The sequence below is a fragment of the Neofelis nebulosa genome, chromosome 8 (assembly GCF_028018385.1).
Source record: "Neofelis nebulosa isolate mNeoNeb1 chromosome 8, mNeoNeb1.pri, whole genome shotgun sequence".
Taxonomy (NCBI): Eukaryota; Metazoa; Chordata; class Mammalia; order Carnivora; family Felidae; genus Neofelis; species Neofelis nebulosa.
In genome coordinates, this window is record NC_080789.1 from 6327579 (window position 1) to 6354634 (window position 27056).

General features: G+C 53.9%; 1 protein-coding gene across 2 annotated transcripts in view; it reads left to right on the forward strand.

The window, feature by feature from the left end:
* PACSIN2 (protein kinase C and casein kinase substrate in neurons 2) overlaps window positions 1–27056 on the forward strand; it is a 136130-nt gene that overhangs the window by 78702 nt on the left and 30372 nt on the right. For both annotated transcript variants that reach the window (XM_058741114.1, XM_058741115.1), the window contains exon 2: window positions 17651–17788. In XM_058741114.1, the coding sequence (XP_058597097.1) occupies window positions 17729–17788 (60 nt within the window). In that variant the 5' untranslated portion in view covers window positions 17651–17728. The remainder of the gene's footprint in view (window positions 1–17650; window positions 17789–27056) is intronic.

A 27056-nucleotide genomic window follows, 5' to 3' on the forward strand; every position in this document is an offset into this window, starting at 1 on the left:
TCTTAGGAAAGAGCATTCTGGGGGAGAGGGAACAGCACGTGCAGGGGTCCTGAGGCAGAGAGGAGTTTAGTGTGCTTGGGAAACACAGGAAGATCACTGTGGCCGGGGCCAGATAGGGCCGGTCAGTGAGGAAGAGTGGAAGAGGGCGGACAGGGGCCAGGTCGTGATGGGACTTGCAGCAAAATTACGGAGTTAGGGTTTAACTCCGAGTATGATGGGTGTGAGCAGGGAAGTGTCACGCTTTAGGTCTTTTAAAAGATTGCCCTGGGGAGACTAGAAATTGAAAGTGAGATTGGGTTTTGTGATCTGCCTAACACTGGGGTTCTCTGAGAAAACATTCAGCTTTTGTTTTCATTTTAACTTTGTGGAGTTTTAGAGTTATTAATACCACCTGCATTCCTTGTATTTGGGATTCTGTGATGTTTTCTGTGCTCTTTTTTTAAAATTTTTTTTATCATATTTATTTATGTTTGAGAGAGAGGGAGAGACAGCGTGAGCAGGGGAGGGGCAGAGAGAGAGGGAGACGCAGAATCCGAAGCCAGGCTCCGGGCTCTGAGCTGTCAGCACAGAGCCCGATGCGGGGCTCAAATCCACAAACTGCGAGATCATGACCTGAGCCAAAGTCTGACGCTTAACCGACTGAACCACCCAGGCACCCCTGGGCTCTTTGTGCAGAGAGGTATTATGTAAGTAAATAACACCCTGGTTGTTGACAATAGTAATAACAAAATGATGTCTGCCTAGGCCTGCCAATTTAAAAATGTAACTATTAATAACATATAACATTGCTCTCAGCCCAGCCAGCAGCTGGAAGATTACAAGTTATGAGAAACTCCTCAAGTTTAAACCACATGGGGATTTTTATGTAGAAATGTGACCCCATTTCCTCCTTCCTTCCTCACTGTTTCTGTTTCAAGGTGGGCATCGGGCCACGCTGAATGCTCTCGTTGACACTGGCTGGCCCGTGCTCCCTTCTTGCCCCCATCAGCCCACCGCCACCCTTCCCTAAGGATTCTCCTGTCTGGGGCACCTTGCCCTTACCCCTGTGCACCTGCCTAATTCCCACTGGCTCCTCGGATTCGGCTTGTTGTCCCCTGGGAGGCTGCTGCACGGAAAGCGCTGCCGTTCCGGGCCTCAGCGTCCTGGCGGAGAGCAGGTACTTCGCCTGTCACTGGGGTGTCTCATCCGCCAACAATGCCAAGGAGTAGTAGTGTCCGTTTTACTTTCTGGACGAGGAAACTGAGGCTCAGAGAGGTTAAGGAATGTGCCCACGGTTATCTAGTTGGTGCGCAGCAGGCCTGGGGGCATGGGTACTCGCTCTGCCTCACATGTGACTGTCCCGTTTATGCTGGGCCCCGTGCCCAGCTCTGGGGTACAGCTTTGAGCGAGGCAGGCACAGGGTACGCGTCTGTGTCCCTCACTGCCCTAGACCGTTTGAGCAGACGTGCTTCTAGGACAGGACCCCTCCACGGTGCTCAGTGAATGCCGAATGAGTGAGCGTGTGCGTGCGTTGTCCCCTTACTGGAGTCCCGGCTGGAGTGCTGTCCCCGGGAGGCCCCCCAGCTTTCTTTTCGTCAGAGTTTCGCTCACATCACTCGCCTCTGCCTCTCCTGGCAAGGAATCTTCTTCGCCGTGCCTCATCCCGGAGACCGTGTGGCCTGCCAGCTAAGGGGCAGGCTCTGGGGCGCCTAGCCCCGGGTTTGAGTCCCAGCTTCGCCACCTGCCAGCTGTGTGGCCTTAGTCAAGTGATTTAAATGTACCTCATTTCTTCATCTGTAAAATGGGGATGATGGTGGTAGCCGCCTCCTAGGGCTGTTCTGAGAATGAATGGGGCCTCGCACCTAGGAAGCACTCAGCAAATATGGCTGTTCTTGTGAATTCTGAGGTCTGGTGGGAACAAGAACTGAGCCCCGCTCAACTCTGAGGGCGCTGTGAGCCCCCCCGCCCCGCATTGCTCTTATCATGGTGTCTGCCACCAGATCAGGGCTTAGTAAATGTCAGGTGAGGGAGGGGAAAATGAGAGACTGTCCAGGGAAGAGTTCCACCCACACTGGTGCATCTGGGGGCTGTGGGACTGTGGGGCCCTGGCCCGGTGAGACCCTTGTGAGAACAGGATTGCTGGAACTATGGTGGGCTTCTAGATCTGTTGTCCTGGCCTTTTCTCCTGGCTCTCCTAGGTTTGACAGCTTCCCTTGATTTGTCCTACTCAGCTTTTCCCTTCTGCCCACCGTGTCCCTTGTCGGACTTGCTGTTACATCCAGTAAGTTATGAAATTAGCTCGTGTGTTGTGTACCCCTCTCGTCAACAGTAACTGAGACGACCCCTCGTCACCTGCTTTTGCCCAAGTGCGTCTAGGAGGTCTTTGCTGCAACTGCTGTGGCCTCAGTAGTGATGTTTCTAAATTTATGAACTTCATTTGTTGAATATTTTCATGCTTTGAATCAAGGAAGTACATGTAAATACATTTAACTTGCAAAGAGAATAATATACCAGGAACTTGAATATTAGTTCAAATTAAAGTCTTGAAGATAATCTGACTTCTCATTAGAAGCCATTGTATTATAATACATTTGTCATCTGTCTGTCTCTGAGATTAGGACTATCAGTAAGAAATAAAGTATTCTTATACTTTTGAATTTGAATTGTCAGAAACTTACATTTTGTAATTTTTATTTTCTTTAAATATTTATTTTTGAGAGAGCAAACGGGGGAAGGGCAGAGAGAGAGGGAGACAGAGGATCCCAAGGGAAGCTCTGTGCAGACAGCAGCCAGCCCCATGTGGGGCTCGAACTCACAAACCATGAGATCGTGACCTGAGCTGAAGTCAGACTGAGCTACCCGGGTGTCCCTTAAAAAAAAAAAAAAAAAAAAAATGTTTATTTATTTATTTTGAGAGAGAGGGGAGAGCATGAGCAGGGGAGGGGTGGAGAGAGAGGGGGAGAGAGCATCCCAAGCAGGCTCTGTGCTATCAGTGCTGAGCCTAACACAGAGCTCGATCCCACAAACCATGAGATCACGACCTGAGCCAAAACCAAGAGTCGGATGCTCAACCAACTGAGCCACCCACGCACCCCTCGATGAATTTAAAAGTAAGAAAGATAGTCACTTGCAAAATAGTGTGTCCCTTTATTTAGTGTGTGTGAATGTGCACATCCATGTGCTTCTTGGGTCAGGATTGAACTGGGAGCAGAAGAGAGAGGTTTCTTTCTTTCATGCCTGATGCTCAGGGGTGGGATCCCAGGGGCTGGGCAGACCACAGAGCCAGAGGCTTCGACTTCCTGTCTCTTGTTGTGTTGAGCACAGCTCAGGGCCTAAGTCATGTCATGGTCAAGATGGGATAAGTAGGACTTTTGTATTCAGTACAACTGACTTTGTGCTATGATTGGGATACAAAAATAGACACCATGTGGTCTCTGCCCTCAAGGACCCTTTGTCTCTTGATGGAGACAGATAATCTATAGATGATAGATCTGGATAGAGTGAGTCCTGTAGGAGAGGAACGTGCTACTCAGGGCAGGCCAGGCAACAAAGCTTAATATTAACTGGGAATAAAGGAAGGCTTCGTGGGGGAGGTGACATTTGATCTTGACCTTGAAGAATGATGTGGAAGGAGGTCTTAGGGCCCAAAAGGGCTGGGCTTTCCTGGGCCTTGGGGGGGTTGGGTGGGAGTGGCTCCGAGGCCCAGAAGGTGGGTAACCCCCCTGCGCTGTCCCGGTCGGTCGGGAGTAGGTCATCCGCTAGAGAGCAGGTCACAAGATTGGCAAGATGTTCCCAGCCACGTGGCCTTTGTGAGATCCATTCTAAAAGGCGGACAAACTAACCTTGAAAGAAAACCGGGGCGCTTCGGTGGCTCAGTCGGTTGAGCATCCGACTTAGGCCCAGGTCACGATCTCCCAGTTCTTGGGTTCAAGCCCTGCGTTGGGCTCTGTGCTGACAGCTCAGAGCCTGGAGCCTCCTTTGGATTCCTTGTGTGTGTGTGTGTGTATGTGTGTGTGTGTGTGTGTGTGTATCTGCCTGCCTGCCCCTCCTGCACTCATGCCCTGTCTCTCAAAAATAAATAAATGTTAAAAGGAAATTTTTTTTTTTTTTAAAAGAAAGAAAACCTTGAGTTATCACTTGTGGGGTTCGGGGATGCTCTTTCTTTTGCTCAGAGTTTGGAAGCAGGATTAAGCCCTGGCAGGCACGCTGCTCCCACCTAACGCTCCCCAATCTTCTGGCATCCCCACCCCCCGCCCCAGAATTGTCACTGTGCCTGACCTCCCAGCAGCCAGCGATGGGGGGTAGGGGGTCTTCTCGAGAAGCCCTGGGACATAGAGTCAGAGTGCCTGTCATGACGGTCGTGCCTCTTTTTGCTCGTTTTGTAAAAGGCACATGTTAATTGCTATCGACTGTCCCTCTAAACTTCAGATTCACACGTGCGGAACCGTGACATCCTGTGTCCCCGGGAACACTGTTCAGTAATTTCTGTGATGCGGACACGCTCAGGAAGCATGGGCTCTGTGCTGACCGAGGCGAGTTTTGCCGTGAGCCCCTGCGAATGAGTTCAAGCGGGACTCTGGGGTCTGGGTGAGAATGTCCTCACAGGGTGGCTGTGAGGCTCAGATCTGATAAAGTGGGAAGGCACTTTGCAGCCGTGAAGGTCCCTGCAAGCACATATTCTTACAATGACTCGGCTTTAATTCACTCGAGTTCTCCCACAGTCTCTTGCCAGTAGGAGGTTCTTGTGAGACATTCTGCCTTCATCTGAAGGTAGTGAGATGCAGGGCCGTTGCCCTGGGTCCTGGCTGTTCAGTGGCAAACTTGGGCTGAGTCTTCCTAACAGTGGCCCCGAGAGCCCTCAGAGTATAAAACGGCTTCTAAATCATCCACAGTTAAGATGGGTTCAACGTAGTTTTGTTGGGCTGGTTTATTTGGGGTATGTGAATACGTGTGTGGGCACATGCGTGCATGTATGTTTTAAATTGGCGTTCTTGGCGGGCTGTAGCCACACTGATTAACCCTGAACCACACTGATTGACCACCACCACCAAGCCTTCATTCTTGCCTCTTGAGGGGAACTACATTGAGGGATCCACGCTGGCCCACCGGCTGGACACGGGCCCACCGGGATATCCATGTGTGGGTAACTGGTGTCCACGTCGGTTTGAATGGAGTCCTGAACTCTCTGCATGTTTATACGTCAGAGGCATCTCATATGTACAATTTTATAAATGTTCATTTCCTTGAGGTTTCTTAAAAAGAAACAAGAGCCCCCCACCGATCTGATTTCTGTATTTACCAAGCAAGACACGAGAAGCAGTGGCTCACTGTGTCCCCCACGGCTGAAGCCTCCTTTCCATGGGAGTTCCCTCTTCAGTTTTCCCTTTTCTGCGCATTTCTTACTTGTGTGCAACATCGTGCGACATTCATGTGAATGCCTTTAAGGTACTCTGATTCACCAGGTAAAACAGGCCCCTCCCTCCACCCACCGCCAGACAGCAGCATTTTTCTGCCAAGATGTGTCTTGGGGCCTTTCATCTTTTCTCCTGTGCTTCTCAGGGTCTGTTCCCATCCCTTCTTGGCGGGTGTGATCTGGAGGAGGTCAGATTGAAATCCTGCTTTTTCAACTGTAGCCCAGAGGTCCGCCAAGTGTCGTTAGGGCGCATGAGCCTCATGAAGCGGCAGGACAGACCTGGGGAGCTCCCCGGTCTTGGCTCTGACTGGGAAGGACCCAACCCCTGGTCAGGCCGCGAGGCCTGGGCCGTAGCGTGGGACGACAGCGTGACTTTGCACGGCCCTTAGGACGGACAGGAAGACAGCCGGACAGCCGGGGAAATGCTTGCCGTGCTCGCGTTGAGGAAAGCAGACCACGGCTGGCTCGTTGGCCACAAATGTGGCAAGACAGACCACGGGTGGTCAGGGAAGAAGAGCCCGAGTAGTGAGAGCCAGGGCGGGTGGGCCAGGCCCTGCACCAGGCAAGCGGGGGGACAGTGGGCCCGACTCGGCGCTGGCCGAGAGCAGCTGGGGAGGGGCCCTGGCCGCCGTGGGGGCCGCACTTGACGTTGCGGGAGAGCCTCCCTGGTTTCCTCCTTGCTTCCCCGACACGGCTTTCTCTGTGGAAGGAAAAAGGCTGCTCTGTGGCGTCGACTAAAACAGGACAAGATGAGCCCTTCCCCTCCTTTTTCTGTCTTCCGAACTGGGGCGTTCGGGATGCTGGGCCGCGCGTCTGCTCGGGGCGAGGCAGCTGCGTGTCCTCACGGAGTTCCGGAGACCCCCCACCTTCCTGTCCCCAGCACCCCAGTTAGTCCTCCGCCGAAGTGCTCAGACCCTCTGCTAGTTCCGGGGACGGCTTCCACGGCCCCCCATGCTGGCTGCGCACAGATGCCGGGTCTTAATCCCACAGCCCCTTTCAGTGTGTTCAGCCCACACGGCCCACCCTGGCGGGTGCTCGTGGACGACCCTGCCCTCCCTGCCCGGGCCTGTGGCTTGCCGTGCCACCGGCCCCCGGGTCCTTCCCCCGCGGGGGCAGCCTTTAAAACCAAGCATCCTGCCGCGCACAGGCGGCCTTCCGTTGTTGAAGTGAACCCTCTACACGGTGTTCCGGAGATACAAGTCACTTTATTTGCTGATCTCTATCTCTTCCTTTGAGGACTGTTCACTTTTCCAGATGAAATCACCGGAAACAGAATAGGCTGTGCCAGATATTTAAGCTATTAAAAAAAAAAAAAAAAAAAAAAAAAAGCGTTCCTGCTTTGTTAATGGTGCAAAGCAGGGTATTAGCTCAGGCCTTGCTCCCACCTAGCCCACCTCATGGGAGGCGGCTAGCGAGCCTGTCCTTTCTCACGGGGGGCTGCCTGGACACACGGAATGGCCCGAACCGAGGCCGGAGGCTGAGAGGACCGGGAACCTGTGGGCCGCAGGGGTGGTCCGGCCCAGGGGGCTGAGTGGCAGAAGGGCCTCCTGTGTGGCCTGGGTGGAGAGGGGGACCGGTTTAACGTATGCAGTATTGGTAATAAAAGAATTCTAACCACTAGAGTTAAAACATCTTCACAGTCAAGCTCCGAGTATTTTCCACCTGTGGATCTTCAATCTGTGGAAGTCAGAATTACTGAGACTGTTTAGTTCAGCCTTTCTCATCCTGAATTCGTCCAGCAAGCCTTTACGGAGCGACCGTGGCGTGTGGGACCTTGGGTGCTGGGATTTACCGCAGTGAACAAAACAAAAATCCTTGCCCTGCGGCAGCTCACATTCCAGAGGGGGAGACGGAGAGTAGACTGTGGACAGAAGGATCGAGTAAATGATACATCTCCTTGGAAGGAAGTAAGCGCTTGGGGGAGAAGGATAAGGTGGAGACGGGGTCTGGGAGTGTGAGAGGCTGTGGGGGGACCACACGGGTCAGAGAAGACCTGCCCGGGGGCCCGAGGACACCAGCCTCCCGCTGTGGGCTCCCCGGGGGAAGCTGGTCGCAGGGAGTGGGTGTGCGGGGCGGTGCAAGGCTCGGGGAGGTGACGAGGTGGGCAGTGAGCAGGGAGGGCTGCACTCTGCACGGGTGCTTTGGGCCTTTACCCTGCGTGAGGGCGGCGATGGGGTGTGACTTGAGCTGGGAGAGGGTCACACTGTGTTGAGAATAGGCTGGAGGAACAGGGCTCCCCGGGATACCCTTCAGGAGGTGCCCTCCGTCGTTGCAGGGAGAGGTGGTGGTGGACTTGGACACCCGGTGGGCAGGGCTGGGGTGGGTGAGGAGGGGCGGTCAGTCCTCGGGGTGCACGTGGACCTCTTTTCTCTCAAAGATGCGGGGCAGCCGCGCGGTACAGAGGGGACTGGCCTTCGTTCCGACACAGGCTGTTAATGAAACAAAAGGGCGTGTTTTTATTAACTAGTTTTTCTACTCTAAGAGTGTTACCTGCCCATAGTCAGAATTTTCAAATCGCTTAGAAGGTTGGGGGGGAAACTGCAAAGTCCCTTCCCGGCCCCAAGGCACCCCCTAGAGAAGTCAGAGACCTCACTGGGACTCTGTGTGCGTGGGTGCGCTTTGGTGGGCGCCTGATTGTTTTGTAATACCAGTGGGCTCGGACTCTGTCTGCCATGCGACACCCACTGTTCCGATTGATGCGTGGGGTATCTCTCATGTCTGTACACTCTGTCCCCTCCCTCCTCCTCTGTTCTACTGGCATCTTTTTTTTTTTTTTTTAATGTTTACTCATTTGTGTGTGTGTGTGTGTGTGTGTGTGTGTGTGAGAGAGAGAGAGAGAGAGAGAGAGAGAGAGAGAGAGAGAGAGAGAAAGAATGAGAATATGAGCCGGGGAGGGGCAGAGAGAGAGAGACAGACAGAGACAGAGAGGCCAAAGGGGGCTCTGTGCTGACAGCAGTGAGCCTGATGTGGGGCCCGAACTCATGAACCCCGAGATCATGACCTGAGCCAAAGTGGGACGCTCAACCGACTGAGCCACCCAGGCACCCCTGTACTGGCATCTTTGATTCTTGACGGACAGTCAGGGGTTTTCAGGATTTTTTCTTTCTTTCTGTTGCTATTAAAAATAACACCATAGTGAATACCTGCGTTTGCCTCTTGGGTGAATTTATCTGTAGGATAAAGCTTTAGAGGAGATAGTTGGGTAAAAGGCCAGATGTTCCTCTTTTGTGAAATATACCACGCGTTGAGAGGCATGTGACAACACACGAGGACAGATCTGAGATGACCGGGCATTCACATCGCTTGCTCTCCGAGAGCGCGTCTTAGGGTTACTTGAGGCTCGAAGTCTGAACCAGTCGCTCAGACGGAGGGATCTGCGTTCCATGCAGCTCACGAGTGGTGCCAGGCCATCCCCGCCGACCTCAGTGCTGCCTCGGGCATGCGCGTGGGCTCCCACCGTGCTGGGTGCTGGAACAGGCCCGGCACTCGTGGGGCCTTGGCTGCTGCCCTCGCTCTTCTGGAAAAGCCTCTCTCTTGTCCGTCGCGTGCCCGCGTGCCTCAGAGTACGGCCGTTGTACTTCACTGCGTGCCAGTGTGTCCTGTTAGGGTGTCGGGTCCAGGGGCCGGGACCGTGTCCGTCACATTCACCGCTGCATCCTGGGGACCTAGCCGCTGTGCCTGACACACGGTACGTATGCACACATCAGCTCGTGGCATGAATGGGTAAATCTGCCCCGCAGGGAATGAATCTCCCCTCACTCCGGGCCAGATAGTGGCTTAGGAGAAATTGTGGTCACTCTGCAGTGAGTGAAGAATTTCCCACCGTGGATAACGAAGAAACCGACCTAGGTCTGGCGTGTGCTCTTGCTGAGAGGCCTGCAGGGCAGCACGGGGCAGGCCAGTGTGGGGTGGGAGGCAGCGGCGACGACGCCTTCCTTCCGGGTTACGGAGGACCGCAGGGGGCTTTCTTCCCCGTCCCCGCCAGGCCGACTCTCAGGGGAGATGAAACATGGCCCCTTCACTCCGACTGTGCTTGCTTTATAGTAATAGCTTTTTGGCCTAATGACCCGTTCTCTTTTTCCTTTTTAGAGCAGATTAAGGGCATTTCGAGCGAGCTAGATGTACCTCTGTAATTTGTATTTTTTGTTTACCTGATACCTGTTATCAGGCCCAGAGGGGAAGAAGGTTATGCCAGTTCCCAGCCTGGGCCAAGGGCACCCTCGGCCACCTCCATTAACCTCTGAGACCGCCTACCGTCTTAGGAGTGGCTCTGACTCACCAGTGTTTACATACGTCAGTGGCAGAAGTCCCTGGAAGCCAGAGATCTGGAAGCATTCCCCCTGCCTCAGTCGTTCCTGGGTTCCGGATTCCCAGATCTTCGTCAAGTGCTTCTTAGCACGTGCACTCAGTTAATATCTATTGAGGGCCTATCGAGGGCCTACTGTGCGCCCAGGAGACGTGAGGAGGGCCACGGATATGCATTTCAGGAGGGTGGGGAGGAGAGGGGGTGATGATCTGTACACCTTTACACTTTACCCTTGTACATTTTTACACTGTAAAACCTTTTACAAGGACTTCCTTGCTTTTGAGTCGTGAGCTCGCTGCCGATATACCTTTGCGGGACAGACAAGGTCTCAGACAGAAGCACACTGTCCCTGCCTCTTGAGCAGCTGGAATCTTAGGGTCTCCAAGGGGATCCTGCCTTGGACTGCACTGACGACCCACAGGTCACTGCCGCAGAGCCACCTTCCTCCCAGGGGCCTTGGAAAGAGAGGAGGGGAAGGCTGTAAACCTGTTCCTCTCGTACTCAGGTCTTTGCTGAGCACCTTTGACGTGCAACACTGGGGGTGCTAGACGTGAGGGGTAAGTGAGCAACGTGCTGGGACTCCTGGCCCCTCCCAGCCTGTAGGACCTCCTGTCCCTTAACCAGCCTCCTGCTCACATCTCTCTCTCCTGTTTTATGTAATAGGAAATGCCTGTGGTCTTATCATCCACGAAGTCAACTAGCTTCAGCCATAGTCTCGTCATTCTGTTATACAGACTATCCATCAAAATGTTAGTTTTGGTAATAAGGTTCCTAAAAATCAAGAAAACAAATCTTATTTCTTGATTGCTCCTTTTTCATAGCAGCCTGTTCCTGTTTACAGCAAGCCTTGACTTTCTTGGAGAAGTCTTATCAGAGTTCCTTCGGGTTTCTGTCTCGTTCCCTGAAGTATCTGTGTTTTCCCTAGAGATCAGCTCCAAATGAAAGTTGTCCTGTTGATCTTGGTCTTTTCATGGTTTGGGTTTTTATTTCATCATTGTTTATTTCGTGGCTCTTCCGCCATTGGTCCTTCCCTTGGTTATCAGTTCATGTTTATGAAAAAAGAACAGGATGTGTAGGAACCTGTTCTGGGTTCCCAGGCAGGCCTCCCTGAAGGGAGTCTAGGCTTGCTGGTCACAAATGCAGTTTTAAAAATTCCTATGATTGCCCCTCAGGGCCCCCCTCCCTTGGCATTTCTCGGCCCTGGGCTTGGCACTCCTACCCTGGGAAGGCTCATTCCCACCCTGGCGTTTGGGCTGGTTTTCTTCTGGCCCAGACCTGTCTGCTAGTTTCTAGCGTGTCCTCTAGCCTGCTGCTGTGACGTTGCGGGTTACGGGTGTTACGCGTGTCTTCGTGCCTGCTCCGTGGGCCCTTGTGGGGAGGGAGGGAGACGTGTGTGTGCCTCTTTTGAACCAGCTGCTTTGTTGTGATTTGGGGGAAAGAAAGACGGTTCGAGGAAATACATGGGGAACATATTGTCTTCTCTTTGTCGAAAGACAAAGAAGGAGTCAAGAATAACTGAGCATACACTACCTCGTCCCAGAGGTTCGTTTCGGAATCCGTTGTTTGACATTCAGTTGGCATTTTCCTGTCACTGGGCTGGACCGTGAAAGCCTGTTGTGGTGACTTCGGCACATAGCGTACCCCAGGGCCGGGGGCACGTGCAGCGTTTGTTCCGAGCTTACGGCGGAGTATCACGGTTCAGTTGCTTCAGGAAGAAGTGATCAGTCCCTGCTGGGGGCTGGACAGGGTGGCATATACCGAAGACACGCTCGCTTCCGTCCCGTCCTCGGAAAGAGTGGCACTGACTCATTTGTCTGTCACCTTGCGCTTTTCCAGAGTTCTCCCGCATCTGTTACCTCCCCTGAGCCTCCTCATACCTCGGGAGGTCAGGGCGCCATTGGTGTCCCCGCCTTAGAGGACAGATGGGGCTCTCACAGGGGACGACGACTTGAGTCCACAGAGTCGGAGCTGAGATACCCGCTGCCTCCCCGGGACCTTCCCCTTCCCCTTGAGAAGCACCCAATTAATAAATAAATACACACTATATGCTTTTGGCCTCAGTAAACATACTTCGGGAGGTATTCGGTACCCTTTGGCCTCAGAGGTCAGTGTATTCTGTAGCACATCCTCAAGCTTAGTCGTGGCTTAGGTTGGCTCAGGACCCTGAAAGAAGGAAGGAGGCAGAACCAGGAAATTCGCCTGACCCATCTCCTTTTGGAGGAACAGGCTTGCGGTTCTCTTGTTATCCTCAGAGGCCTCAGTTGCCCCGACTTCCATGTTTCTTCAGCCCAGGTGTGCTAAAACCAGATTCATTTTTACGGCTAGGGACGCTTGCGTGTGAACAAAAAATCTGAGTGATATTCCCTGACAGGCCGAGGACCACTGGGGATGCTTCGGGTGTCAGTATTAGACTAGCCTCGATAGCCTCGATCAGGCTATCGTGACAGCCCTGAGACTCAGGCGCCCTTTCTGAGGGAGCGGCCTCCCATCCACACAGGGTCTCCAGAGCTGGGGACGACTCTGGCTGGACGACCGGTGTCCTGCTGCGGTCGGGCCGCATGGAGTCACAGGGGCCGGGTTGAGTCCTCGCCTTTTGATTTGACACAAGCATGGCCAACCTTGGCCGAGAGAGCCTACTTTGGGGGTATCATTCAGTCCTTAGATAGTTATTGAACACCTGTGTGGTAGCATTAGCCAGTTCTTCTGGTTCCTTCTGGTGGCCTTGGTTTCCCTGGGCGTGGCCTGGTCTGCAGCTGGTTCCTGCTCAGGAGGGCGCGTGCTCAAGTGAGCGTCCACACTGGAAGGGAGCACCGGTGTCGGGCTGGACATTAGGGGTTTTTGTTCAGGAATCTCATTTTCCTTAGAGCACGGGCTGTGTCCTGGGGCCTCTCCTCTTACCTTAGAGTTGCTTGTCTGCAGCTCTAGGCGCTCACACACGTGTCCACCCCCACAACGAAGTGATGCTGGGAAACACACTGGGAGGAGCAGGCCCTGTGCTGTCTGTGAGCGCTGGAGCTGTGGCTGACCCTTCTTCCTGCCTTTCCTTTCTCTGCCGGACTCTCCTCTGAGTTCTCTGCGGAAATGTGGGTTCTTTTTGTTTTCCGAAGCTGCAAATACAGCTAAAAAAGTAAAAATAAAAAGGATACCCAAGCCGACTGGTACATGGAGACCCCTTAACATCGGGCATTATCGCTTTTTCTTGTCTCATGTAAATTTGTAGAACAGACATTATGAGACTTTATTTTGATTGCCATCAAGCATTCATTACCAATTTCACTTTATTTACAGCTCTGTAAAGGCAAAGAATATTTCTTCTGTTTGCATTTGACAGATTTAACATTGGGATCTTCCCTAATTTTCCCATTGTTCTAGTCCAGTTTAGTTGTTTTCAGTTTCATTTAAAAGAAACCAAGGTCTAGCTCATGGGCCGTTTGCATTCCCGGCACTAATAAGCTCAGTTCTTGAAACTTAGATCTTTGTTGAACAAACGAACGAATGAATGAATGAATGAGGCTCACCAAAAATAGCCGATAATGGCAGGTCTTCCCCTCTTTCCAATTTTAAATTGACACATGACCCTGGCGTCACGGGGCCACGTGATACTTTCTGGGCGCCTTTCTTCCAGTCCCTTCCGGACCATCTCTGGGCCTGGGTATGGCTGGTGTGACTCAGGAGGTCATTTGGGCCAGGAAGAGTGGCTGATCGTTGTGCCTTGTTGAGTCGTGGCGCCGGTCACATTCTGGTGGTAAAAAAACGAATCTCTCTGTTGGTCAGGAGAACATTTCTTATGTGAGCCCTGAAAGCTGGGAGCTGATTCTGCTTTTGCAAAATCTGTTTTGTAAAATCACCCGTCACGGATTTCCCGGGAAATGAGATTCCCTGGTCTCCCTTGAGCCATTTTGACCACCTTCTCCGCTTATAGATAGGAAGCCCTTCTCTAGCCCACAGGAGCAGAGCCCATCCGCCTGCCAGTCCCTTCGCAGCTTTTCTTACACCCCATGGAGGAAAGCACTCCTACTTTCTTGGTATTTTCATAGTATAATACCCACAAACAGCTAATTATATGTAACAAACTGTAAGAGGAAGAACTTGGCATTTTAGAGCCACAGAACCTCGCCTTGAGTCATAATCTCACCATTTATCACCATTTATCACCTTAAACAGTTTACTTGACCTTCAGTTTCTCATCTGTGAAAAGGGAATAAAGATACCTGCCTGATGGGACTATTACAAAAAATAAATGAGGTTGTGGAATAGCTAAAATTATACTTGGAGAGAAATATATAGTTTTAAATGCATATGTGAGAAAAGAGGAAAGAAAGCTTATAAGCTGCACTTCCATATCCAGAGTCCGAAAAAGAACAACCTGAAGCCAAAAATGGTAGAAGGAAGGAAATTAATAAAGGGAAGAGATCAAGGAAAAGGAAGACAGATACTCAGTAGACAGCTGAAAGAAAGCAAGCTAAAAGCTGAGTCTTTGAAAAATAAAAATGAAAACTGATAAATCTCTGATGAGACTGATCAAGAGAAAAGGTGCAAAAACCTAATGCCAACAATGAAAAGAGGGACGCTACTACAGTTCCCTCAGTCTTTAAAGTGACCATAGGAGGAATAATGTGAACAATTTTATGCCAAAAAATTTGCAAAAAAGTCGCCTGGATTCCCTATAAAACCACAACTTTACAAAATCACACAAAGAAATAGAAAATACATGAATAGTCTTCTGCCTTTTAACTAGAATGTATGATGAGAAGTGCTTAAAGAAAACTTCAGGCCCAGGAGACTTCACTGACAAATTCTGCCAAACATTTAAGGAAAAATAAAGCCAGTCTTAACGTAAACATCCATTTGTGATCACAGCTCTTAGAAGAATTACAGTGGAAAGGAACTTTCTAACCTAAAAAATGGTATTTTAAAATATCGCATAGTAGACATCATACTTCATCGTGAAATGTCGAAAGCTCTGTCCTTGAGGCCAGGGGTCAGCTTGGCGCCGGGACCGCTGTCACCTGGGGACTGTCGCAGTGGGCTAGTGCAGTGCCAGGGTGGGCTCAGGACCCTGGAGTGAGGGAGCATCACCACGTTGCCAGTGTGGGGCTCGGGCGAGGAAAGCTGGACTCGCCTTGTTCCTGCTGGTCAGCTCAGAGCAGGCCTCCTCTCTGAAGCCCTTGCAACTCCATCCAGTGTTGCCTGGTTTTGTTACTTGGCGATTCAGGTTCTGGCCCCTAGAAGTCAAGTGTGTCTTTTTGTGCTGTGAGCCCAGTGGCAACTCTTCTTGGCTCCCAGCACTTAATAAGCTCTTAATAAATCTCAGGCAGAACCGACCGTCCGTTTACGTCTACACCATGGCTGAACCCCAGCCGAGTCTGAGTCCCTCCGGCTGAGCTCTTCAGGTATCGAGTTGCTTCTCCGTCCAGATCCCTGCAGCTCCTCCCTGCAGCTGTTCCCAGAGCTGGCCAGGCAGCCTAGCCAGTGGCCGGATCGGACCACTTTGAGACTTGCCTGAGCCCAAAGCCCAGATATTTCCTGAGGAGCCTGGAGCAGAGACGGCTGGCCTGGGTAGAAGACTTTCTGCCACTGCAAACATGGGCCGGCGTGCTCCCAGGAGGGCCCGGGCCAAGAGCACACGATTGCATAGATGGGGGTGCTGTGGGACGTGGCACCAGGGCCCAGCCAGAGAAGATGGTCGGCCTTTCTGATACCCTGGAGTTAAAATGACACGCTGCCCTGTGATGTTGGAGCGAGGTCCAGCCGGCACGCTGTCAGGAAGTGTGTTCACGTGGCGCCCGGGCAACCACCTGGCTATAGCGTGCGTGAACTTGGAGCACTTGGCTTTGAAGTACCATCATCCGCTCTTTGAATTTATTGGCTCTACAAGTGCTGTGTTCATCTTCAGAAGCTGTGACATCCATCACATGAAGCCTTTTTTTTTTAAATATATATATATATATATATATATATATATATATATTTATGTTTATTTTTGAGACAGGGAGAGACAGCATGAACGGGGGAGGGGCAGAGAGAGAGGGAGACACAGAATCGGAAGCAGGCTCCAGGCTCTGAGCGGTCAGCCCAGAGCCCGACGCGGGGCTCGAACTCACGGACCGCGAGATCGTGACCTGAGCCGAAGTCGGATGCTTAACCGACTGAGCCACCCTGGCGCCCCTCATGAAGCCTTTTTAATAGCCACTAGGTCTTAGGTTATAGGACACCAGATTTATTTAAACTTCAGGTCGTTCTTGGAAAACATCTTGGTGCGATGGAGAGAACATTACCGTAGCAAACTTGTCAAATGTTTGTCTCCGCCATTCATGACTTGGGTGACCGTAGACAAGTTACTTAACCTCCCCTCCCTGAGCATCAGTTCTCTCAACTATAAAGTGGAGACAAAAGTAACGATAGTGGTAATTATTACTATCTAATGACGTTACATTGTAATTTACTGTGTCCATAGCGCTCACTACGGACCACAGTACTGTTTGCCTCTGTGTGTCTGGCCTCGTTTCACCCTCACTGTAATTCTGTGATGTACGTCCCATAATCAGATAAGGCTGTTGAGGCACAGAGAGGTTGGGTAACTTGCCAACTACTGCCCAGCTAGTGAGTAACAGGTCTGGGATTAGAGCCCAGGTAGCCTGACTCTAGAGCCCGTGTTCCTGTTCCTTACCACGCTTCTGGGTTGTTGCTTCGAGGGTTGTAAGAATTAAATGCGGTAGCATATGGAAAAGGGTCCAGAACAAAGTCTTGTACCTTGGAGGCTTAGCAGTGTGGGTCACCGTGCATCCACCCCATCCTGCCTGGTCCCTCCCCGAGCGAAGCTGAAGCTTTGGACTCCTGACTCTGGTCGTGAGGGGAAGTTTCAGAACTCTGGCTGTGTGATCTGGACACAGGGTGATGGGAAGGAGGGCGGAGTCAACTTTTCACCAAGAAGCCAGCGAGTCTCATGTGGCCGTGGACGGGTCATGCATCGCTGTGGTCTTTGCTCGTGAACATCGTGGCACCTCCCTCTAGCAGGGGGTTAATCATGCCTTTACCCTTGCCTGGGTTTAGAACACCGCCTCATGACCCAGAAGTGGTCACTTTAGCCTGTTTGTCTTTACTCTAGCTGACCTTCACACTGATGGTATCAGAATAAACTGGTCTGATCTGGGGCCTCAGTGGCTGAGGTGACATTGCCCAACACAATGGCTGGGGACACACTGCCCAACACAAGTGAAACATGGGGGAGCCTGGGGGTGGAGTCAGGTGTCCAAGGCGGATGACTTCCTCTCGTGTCTGACTGCAGGGCCTAGTCCTGCCCGGTGGGTGGCACAGGCTGGGGCAGGGCGAGTCCAGAGATGCAGGAATTCTGCCTGCTTTCGCTGTTCTCCGCACACGTGCTCTCCTTCTCCAAGCGACGAGGAAGCTTGTTTAGTAAGGTTATCAATCTGTTGGTCTAAGAACACGAACCGTTCTCCAGAAAGCTCTTTGAGCTCTTCAGTAAGGTGTTGAGAAGGTTCGCTTGTTAATACAAAATACACACGCGCACGGGCATATAACACATGCATATATATGTGTTTATTGATTTTCTCTCACCTAAAGGGAACGTTTGAGACTGCTCTGTACTAAGGCAGTAATGGATATGGAAGTCGTGTGATGGCCGTGACTTGCTTCTTACCTTAAGAATTTAAGGGGCGCCTGGGTGGCTCAGTCGGTTAAGCGTCCGACTTCAGCTCAGGTCATGATCTCGCGGTCCGTGGGTTCGAGCCCCGCGTTGGGCTCTGTGCTGACAGCTCAGAGCCTGGAGCCTGTTTCAGATTCTATGTCTCCCTCTTTCTCTGACCCTCCCCTGTTCATGCTCTCTCTCTCTCTCTCTCTCTCTCTCTGTCTCAAAAATAAATAAATGTTAAAAAAAAAATTTAAAAAAAAAAGAATTTAAAAACCACAATGATGTGCTTTTTCTTTGACAGGTTTGTCTACGGATTTTGAGCATCTGAAGTTGACCTCTGCGCTAAGCATTGGCCGCTGCTCCCTCACTGTCCGAAGAGATGTCTGTCGCTTACGACGACTCCGTTGGAGTGGAAGTGTCCAGCGATAGCTTCTGGGAGGTAATGCCCACCCTTGCTTCCTCACGTGTGCGGAGAGCAGGCCGATGGTGCCTGACGGGCCTGGCTTCTCCTGGCCGGAACTGGGGAGGAGATGAGCATACCCCAGATAGGCCCTGTCTTCGGGGTCAGATCCAGGTGGCGGCAGGGGTGGCTTGGCTATCAGTGCAGGTGGTAAGCTGACCTTGCCAGGAAGGACTGATAAAGCAGCGTTTGTCAGGGTCTTAGTGCCTGTCCATTCTCGGATCTTCGTTTTCGTGCTTAGCCGTGTTGTGACTTGGCTCTGTGTATGCTCGTTGCGGGGCTTGGCCCGAGAGGCCACGTGGCTTCTGAGTCGTGTGTGGAAAAATGGACGGCAGTGATGTGACACCATGCTGGGACAGTGCAGGCTGTCCAGGGGGCCGAGCAAACCGCCCTTGAGCTGTCAGAGCATCTTCCCGTGAGTCTAGGCCCATGAGGAACTCCTTCCCTGATTAGAAATTTTGTGGAGGTGGTGGTGGTGGGGGGGAGTTTTGTTTTCTCTGGAAGTCACTCTTCCTGAGCCCATTTACTTTTTTCTGCCTGCTGCTTAAAGGAAAGTCCATTTTTGTTCTTGGGGCAAAACCCCTGGAACTTTCCAGGCAGCGGTGGGCTTAGTGGAGAGAGCACCGGCTTTGCAGTTAGAAAGATCTGGGTTCTGTTCCCGACTGTGCCATTGCTAGCTGTGATTCCGGGCAAGTGGCTTGACTGATAAGAGCCTCAGAATCTTCATCTCTAAAGGGGGGGTAAGGGGCGCCTGGGTGGCTCAGTCAGTCAAGTGTCCAGCTCTTGATTTTGGCTCAGGCCATGATCTCACAGTGTGTGGGTTCGAGCCCCATGTCAGACAATGTGGAGCCTGCTTGGGATTCTCCTTCTCCCTCTCTGCCCCTCCCCCACTGGCGTGCACACAGTCACCTCTGTGCGCGCTCTCTCTCTCTCTCAAAATATATAAATAAACTTAAAAAAATAGAGGATACTGGCCTTCAGGGAAGCTGCAGGGTGAAGTGAGAATACAGACGTCAGCACCCATGTGGGTGCTTTCCAGGCAACAGAGGCTCGAGTGGCATGAGATACAAGGAGGAAGCGCTGGGGTTTGCTGGGGACTTGGACGAATTAGTTTTATAAACGGAGATTGAGTAGGTGTATCGTTTTGTCTGAGAACAAACACCATCTGATATTATTGTCTAGTAGAGACAGTGATCACAGGTGCCCAGTGTTAAAAAACGTGAGCAAGGAACTCAGAGTTCTGTTAACACTTTTCTTTCCTATGTGTTGGCCAAAAGGTCATTATTGACTTTTAGCTGAATACTTCATCTTGTGAAAAGTCTGTGTTTCATGAGCAGCTACTACGTGCTAGGTCATGTGAGACTCCATTGGGAAATGGGACGGTCCAAGTCCTTACCCCTCAGCCTCCCTGGTGGGTATCCAGGCCAGAGCCCAAATTTCAGTAGCCAGAGAGGTACACCTGCCTCAGGAAACATTCCTCAGAAGGCCCTAAGAGTGACAGGGTGACGACAGAGTCACGGTTGAGTCCGGCTGCCACAGCAGTGGCTTCCTGGCGTTGTTAGGAATGTCCTCACGCCGTGGGGGTTGTGGGGTGTCCGTGGTGGACTATGTGAAGCTGTGTTGGAACAGGCAGTTACAGAATACGGTCTGGAGGTGCCTCCGGGACAGCGCTGGAATTCAGGACTGCCCCCCGTGCAGGTTCAGGTTCACGGGCAGACGGGTCTCCCTCGCCCCCAGGAGGGAGACTGGCCTTGCCAGCTCACGGCCAGCCAGCGATGGCTGTGCGGAGCCCTCCCGTGAGCTCCAGCGAGACCGGGTGTGTCTGGTGGAAACGCAGGTCCTCGTTAGTTTCGACCCTGAACCCAAACTAGACAGAATCCTTTAGCTGTGGGGAGACTTTTTGTTTTGTAACTGTGGTGACATTACCGTCCGGTACTAATCAGCACCTGCCTTGAGCTGGATGACGGTGCCGAGAGAGGTCGGCACACACAGTGGGCTGGGCCTTGTGAGCCATAGGCCAGGAGAGGCACCGGGACCGGTTCAGAGGTGCGGCCTGGGCTCGACTCCTGGTTCGTCACTAACTACATAGGGGTGGAGGGTGGGGCGCTTGGGGCAAGTTACTAATTTTTCTTTGCCTCAGTTGCCCAATCTGTAAGATGGGGGTAAAAATGGTACCTATATCCCAGTATTGTCGTGAGGGTTCCAGGAATGAGCGTGTGGAAAGGAGGCTTCAGGACAAGTGCTGGCGGGGAGCTCTGTCCCTCCGATGTGGGAGCTGGGGGTCAGCACGCACACAGCACATCACCTGTTCCTGCAAGGTGCGTTTGGCGGCATCGTTTGAGTTCCCATTCGGTGGCTGAAACTGCTCTGGAGACATCAGGGATCTACTTATAGGGCTACTGCAGAAGCCTTCAGCTGCTACTTTAAAAAAAAAGGCTAAAGTTGCCAGTGTATAGTGTCAGCATATATTAAATCGAGTGGCTTTAACAGGTCCTGTCGCTGATTGAAGCTCTCAGGCTCCCTGTTAAATTCTTAGCTGCGATAACGTCCACGGCCAAGAACATCTTTTGCCCGAGGAATGCTAAGGCCAACGATTTATTTTCTAGGCAGGGTCGGCTCACCTTGTGATGCTGTCTCTGAAATCACTTTTCAGCTTGTATAACTCCATGCTGCCCACCTCCTCCTCCTCCGGGATGGGTTTTTGCTGAAGGGAGGAGCGATCACTCAGGGTGAACCCGCCCCGTCGGGCTCCGAGTGGCGTCGGTGCTTGCGGCCAGCTGCGCATCTCTCCAAGCTGCCAGCAAGGTCGCTCTTGCCCACGAAAGGTGTCTTCTCGCTGATGTGGCCACAGACCTGTACGAATCTCAACACAGCCTTGTGGTCTCGAGGTGGAGAAGTCCTCATGCTCAGTCTTGCTCCTTTCCGCTGAAAGGTACTCACTGGAGTGGGTCATTCCAGAAACCTTTTCTGCATGCTGGCCATGTGCCTGCACAGGAGGGACATGACCCCTCCCTCCGGGAGCCTTTGGCTGTGACCTTTGGAGGTAAGCTCCTGTGGGAAGAGACCGACACTAGACAGATCACTGCGTGGGCTGCCGGAAGACTGGCTGGAGAGCGCGGTGGAAAGTGGGGCTCCCCCTGGGCGGGGGCAGGAAAGGTGCTTTGGAGGACGAGCGGGATTGGTACTCACTCCGCACTCACATGTTTGCTAGATGAGCGAACAGGTCCTGATCTGTGGGAGGACAGATCACCCACAGGAACTAATATCAAATGGAAGTGCTTGTGGGTATTTGGAGGGGACATTTTGTGTATCACCCAACACAGAGTGAGCCATTTAGAGAAGAGGGGCCCCGCGGGGAAGGCTCTGGGTGGAGAACGGATGCTGGTCTCCATGGGGTCTGAGGGCCGTGGGACCAAGCCGCAGTCTGCCTCTGGGCGTCGTGGCGTTCGGAGGAGGAGAGCCTGCTGGCTGGAATCACCAGGGAAGGTGTGTGGGGTGGGTGGGGCTGGGCTTTGAGTCGGGAGCAGGGAGATGGGGCAGGCTTCTGGGTTGGAGCAAAGTCTGGAGGCCGGAATGAGCAGGGCCTTGCAGAGGGCTGAAGACCGTGAATTCTTTGGAGGCGGGAAGTCACGTGGGATTGGGTAGGTTGGGGCCGGGGGCGGGGGGCTGTTCAGCAAGCAGCGGGTGGCTTCTTCGGCAAGTTGGAGCCTGGCACGTCCCCTCCCCACAGGCTTCCCGGCGGGGGTAAGGGGGCTCGGTTACCTCTGGCACGTCTTCTGGCTCTGGCTCGCTCCAGAAGCCCGAGGGCCCTCCCACCGTGTCCGCTGCTTCTAGGCCCTGCTCCCGGGTCTTCTCTTTGGCTCTGGGGCCGGTGCACTGAGAGCCTCGGCTGCGAGTTGTGGGGCTTTTCAAGTGTCACCAGTGCTTCCTAGGAGAGCCTGGCCTCCTCTGTCTTCGGGGGCTCTGCACACAAAATGGCGGGTTTGTCACCTGCAGGCCTGCTGCTGCCCGGGTCTCCGAGGACCCCTCGGTGGCCGGGCTGGGAGGGCCTACTGCTAACTTCAGAAACTGGGCTCTGAATCCGCCTCATCCCCGAGGCAGGGGTTCTGCTCAGCCGCCGGCCATATGTGCGCTTAGAGCTCACATCTCCCCGGAGAAGCCAGGCTGGGGCTGACCCGTACCGCGCGCTCTGTGGGCACCAAGAGCCTTGGAGGAGAAGAGTATTTGGGGGGTGAAGAGGACAGAAGTGTCTTGCTGTAACATGTTCTGGGAACCTTGGCCCCCGAAGAGTCGGCAGGTGCCTCCTTCACAGAAACCTCCCCCTGCAGCCTCCTCTCGGACTGTGGAGACGGGGTATCACTTGCGGGCGTCTCCACACGCAGCGCCGTTTGGCCTGGAAAGTTGTCCGTGTGGAACGGGGTGCGCTTCTCCCGTCCCTCTAGACGAGTTTCGTAGGTAACATACTCAGAAGAGGCCAGTGCCCTGTGTCCGTGGCTTCCGCAGAGCCTGATGGCGGCCGCCGTGGTCCAGACCCTGGGCTGAGTCCACGGTCTTGAGGCCCCAGAGCCAACATTTGCCACGTCGGGCAGTCACAGGGCAGCAGGCGGACGGTGAGCGGAGGCACGAGGCACATGGAGACAACAACCTTGGTGCTCTGTGGCAGTGACCTCTTCCACTCGCTCTCCGGCCACCGCCCTGACGTACGCAGGCCTGGACGGAGTTCTCCTCCGCGTGACGGCCTGTCCGTGGGTGCATCGCCTTTGTCGTAATCCCACCGTGCCCAGGTCTAGCTGCCGGCAGGCTGGTGGCAGGCCGTCATTTCCCTAAAGTTTCTAATTCATTCCTTCTTTCAGGCAAACTAGTACCTGCTGCGTCATGATGGAGGGTCAGGGCCCTGGCCTCCCCTGTGCCGTGTTCAGTCTGTTCTCTAGCCTGAAGCCAGGGCGGCTCATCCGGAAAAGCAAACCTGTGCGATTCCTTGCCCTGGGGGTGGGAAGCTTCTGTTTTCTGCATCCCCTCCACAGTGGAGCCACACTCGTTAGCATAACTGAGACCTAAGCCCCTGCTGGCAGCTGCTGAACCACCTGGTCCTTCCTGAGCGGCACTGCCCTGGGCTCCAGCTAAACAACGGGAGCGCCCCCAGGCTCCTGTCCCCAGGGCGCTGCCTGCCTTCCTCGTGGTCTTTCCTCCAGCCTGATCTCCGTTTCCTTCCAGCTCCTTCTCGAGGCAGCCTTCCCTGACGCCTTCTGGCGGGGCCCAGGCGGCCCTCCCGCAGGCCCATCCAGTGTGTAGTCTCACTGTGTGCGTCTCCCTCTGGGCTCTGAGAACCTGAGGGCGAGGACTCGATTCTCGATCCTCCAATTCTCACGCCTGGGTGCCTGGGACTTAGCACGCTGCCTGACACGCTGAATGATCGTCGACTGGATGCATGAGTAAGTCAGAGAAAGGAAGGGGTTTGATGCTGGGTGGTAAGACCTGCTCTGCTCTGCACGCATTCCGAATATGCGTGAAATATTCGGAATTAAAATATGTGTGCAAATAACCACAATAGTGGGCAGAAATCAGTCTTTCGGTGAACAGTTGTGGAGTGCTGCCATGTGCCAGGCCCCGTGCTAGGCCTTGGGGACACGGCATGAATAAAACAGACACAAGGGCCTTTTGAATGGTCCAGAGCAAACGCTGTGAGGATGCGGAAGAGGCTCCCCTCCCCCCTCCCCCCACCCCGAGTGGGCTCACCAGGGCTGTGTTAGAGGTGGCTCTGGGCTAGCAGGGACTTTTGTCCCCCTGCCCCCGTGTCCCACGCGTGGGTGTGTACTCGCTGCTAAGTCACCCAGCTGTGTGCGCATAAGCTATGTGCTTATGGTCCGTGTACTTTCAGCAGAACGTGTTAAAAGGAACGTTAACCGACAACGAGAGGTTTAGAAGTGAAAAACAGTGATGACGGCTAGCATTTTTTTTTTTTTTAAATTTTTTTTTTTTTTAACGTTTATTTATTTTTGAGACAGAGAGAGACAGAGCATGAGCAGGGGAGGAGCAGAGAGAGAGGGAGACACAGAATCTGAAACAGGCTCCAGGCTCTGAGCGGTCAGCACAGAGCCTGACGCGGGGCTCGAACCCACAGACCGTGAGATCGTGACCTGAGCTGAAGTCAGACGCTTAACCGACCAAGCCACCCAGGCGCCCCGTGACGGCTAGCATTTAATGCACACGTGCTCTGTGCCAGGCCCCTGCGCTGGCTTTGTGGGTGTTCTCGGTTCTTACGACTGCCCACTTTGCAGGTGGAGAAAGCGAGGCTCGGGTGGTTGGCGGATGCCCGGCTTCCCGGAAGGAGTCGGTGGCGGAGCCGGGCTTTGGGCCCAGGCGCCTGCCTCTGGAACTGCTCTCTCGCCCCAGCTCTCAGCCTCCCGGGGGCTGCTTACGGGAGAGAAGTGCCCCTTTGCTGTGAGCGCCACACGCTTAATGCTTCTGCTTCAGCGTGAAGACGGTCGAGTCCTGTCCGGGCTGTTCGCGCGCGTGTGCCCCTCGGGCTCAGAGTAGAGAGACAGCCTGCCCGGGTTCCTAGGCGGACCTCTCCTCCTCGGGGTGCTTGCGGGGCCGCGATTCCCGAGCCCCAGGGAGTGTGGCCTCCTCGCTCACCCGCTTCTCGGCCCTGCACGTGCATGTTGTGTACTTGTCCTCCCCGCCCCCCCCCCCCCCCCCCCCCGTCCAAACTGCACGTAAGGAGCCGTCCCTTGAGAGAATCGAACACTCAAGGTGCTTTGCCGTCAAGTGTGTCCTCTGAAGATAAATTATTCTCTTGTTTGATCTCAGTGACGTGAAAGCAACTTGTTTAAGCCATGTAAGATACAACATTTTCCCTTTCTACTCAGTAAATAAATAGAATTACCCAATTTTAGAGCTGGTGGGCTCTTGAATGCTCAACTAGGCCGTGCTGGCTTAGCTCCATGGAGACATTTGTATGCAGACGTTTGGGGCTGGAGCTGAGGGGCCCAGGCCTGGAGTTAGGGTGAGGCAGCCCGTGTGTGTGTGTGTGTGTGTGTGTGTGTGTGTGTGTGTGTGTGTGTGTGTGTGTTGTGTGGGGTGGTTGCAGGAATCATGAAGGTAGAACCAGGAATTCTGAGGCAGGGGACCAGGGAGGGGTGGGGGGACTGTGGAAGCGGGATTTGGGGAGGGGCTGGGCCTGGAAGGAAGGGGGCACCGCCTGGAGGAAGTGCTGTTCTCACCTTTCCAGTCTGGCAGTCTCCCCCCCCCCCCCAAGGTAATTTGGCTTTGTGCCCCAGGGGTTCACCTGCTGTCAGCTCTCTAACTGTCCTTGCCCCCTTTCACGGTTAGAGCTTCTCCGACAACAGCTGCCAGCGAGCCCTGGCTGACGCACCTGGCAAGACCCGGCTCACCATCCAGGTTAGCGGCAGCTCTTACGGCAGTGGGGTGCCCCTCGCCCAGCGCCTGCCTGGGGTGAGGGAGACTCAGGGAGGGTAGTGACCTAGTCACTGGGCAGCCGTGTCCTCGTGCTGTTTCCCGGGCACTCGGCTGAAGGGTGAGCATGTGTGAGCGCCAGGGGGTGGAGTCTTGGGGGTGATGGCTTGCAGGTGGGGCGTGTGCTGTGCTCGGGACAAGTCCATGGGTGTCGCCGGGCCTTTGCTGACGCTGGGCATCGCATGCTGAGGGCGCAGAGCACAGTGAACCTAGCTGGCCACCCTAGGAGGAGGTCAGCTCTGAAGTAACTTTGTTTAAACGCATCCTTCCTCTCGACACGATGTGTTCTGCCTTCGGAGTTAGACCTGAGAACCGGGATTTCTGGGATTCTGGGTCTTCTTTTTTTCGTTCGTCATTTGGGACATTTAAAGATCGGTAAGCAGTTGATCTTCCACGGTGCTGAAGGCTGGGATTTGTGCTTTGAAACTGTCGAGCGGCACAGGGTGCCTTGGCAGGGTAAGGAGCCTCATTTCTTCACCCTCCTACTTGGTGAGCACGGTTCCAGGCACGGCCGGCAGGGCCGGTCAGCATTGGGAGCGAGAGCTGAAAACCGGATCCGGGACCGCAGTGAGGCCCCGGAGTGAGACAGGACTGGCGCTGGGTCAGAGGCAGCCAGAGCACAGATCGGGCTCCCGGAGCCCCGCCAGGTGAATGACATTACCCCGTTTTGAGGAGGCGGAGCCCGGTGAGGTTAGGACCAATTCAGGGGAGCACCGAGGTGGGGAACTCCTAGATCCTCTGGTTCCAGTGCAGGGTGAGTTGGGAGCCCAGATGGTGGGCGAGCCCAGCTGGAAGGCAGCAGGGAGAAGTCAGGTGGAGCCCCGTAGAACGAGGGGCGCCAGAGCACAGCTTGCAAGCAGGCACAGACTCGAGGGTTTTCCAGAGCGAGTCCGCGCTCCCCGGTGCTTTCAGGCGCCCAGCAGATTGCACAACCCTGAAGTCGATGGTGACCCCGTTCGGAAAGGGGGGGTTCAGAGTAGGGGCTGGGCTAGGCTGAGACAGGAGGCTCTGCACTGGCACCGTGGGGCCCCCCTGCCTCTGTGTGCGGGATGTGGCAAATGACGTGCGCCCCACCAGGCACGTGGGTGGGGAAGTGGCGACACCCCAAGGCCCAGGCCTGGAGCACTCCCGGCCTGCCTGGGGCACGGGTAGACCTGGGGCCGAACTAACTCGGATCCTGGGTTTGAAGGAAAGCCTCGTCAGCATGAGTGAAGCAGCCGCGGGGCTCTCTGCTGCTTTCTGCTTAAACGGCTCTTTCCAGATCGGCACGAGTGTTAGTGACATCCGTCATCCCTGGAGGTACTCTGGTGGTGCTCCAACAGTCCATTCCTTTTAGTTTTGTGAGGAGAGCTGGAATGGCTCACTGGATTAAGACCTTGGTAAATAAAGGATCACGGGTTGCTTCGTTGCCCGTGCGTCCAGCTGAGCGCTTAGCAACTTTGCCATCCCTCCCTGTGTGCGTGGAGCAGAGATTCCCGCTCCAGCGGCATTCGGGCATTGAGAGGATCTTATGGGGTGCCCTCCGTGGGCCTGGCCTGGAGGACGGAGAATAAAGGCACGGTCCTTGCCTCGGAACCCACTGTGTTACCGCATTTGGGCTTGTAGCTACATGTGTCATACGGGAGTAACGAGGGAGGGTGAGCTGGGGGGGGGGGGGCAGTTTCCCCGAGGGGGTGGCGTCTCGTGTGGCTCATGCTCCGTGGGGCCTTGATATCCTGCCTCGAGCCTTCAGAAAGCAGCCTTGTCCCTCAGAGTTCTCTTCGCTCTTGCC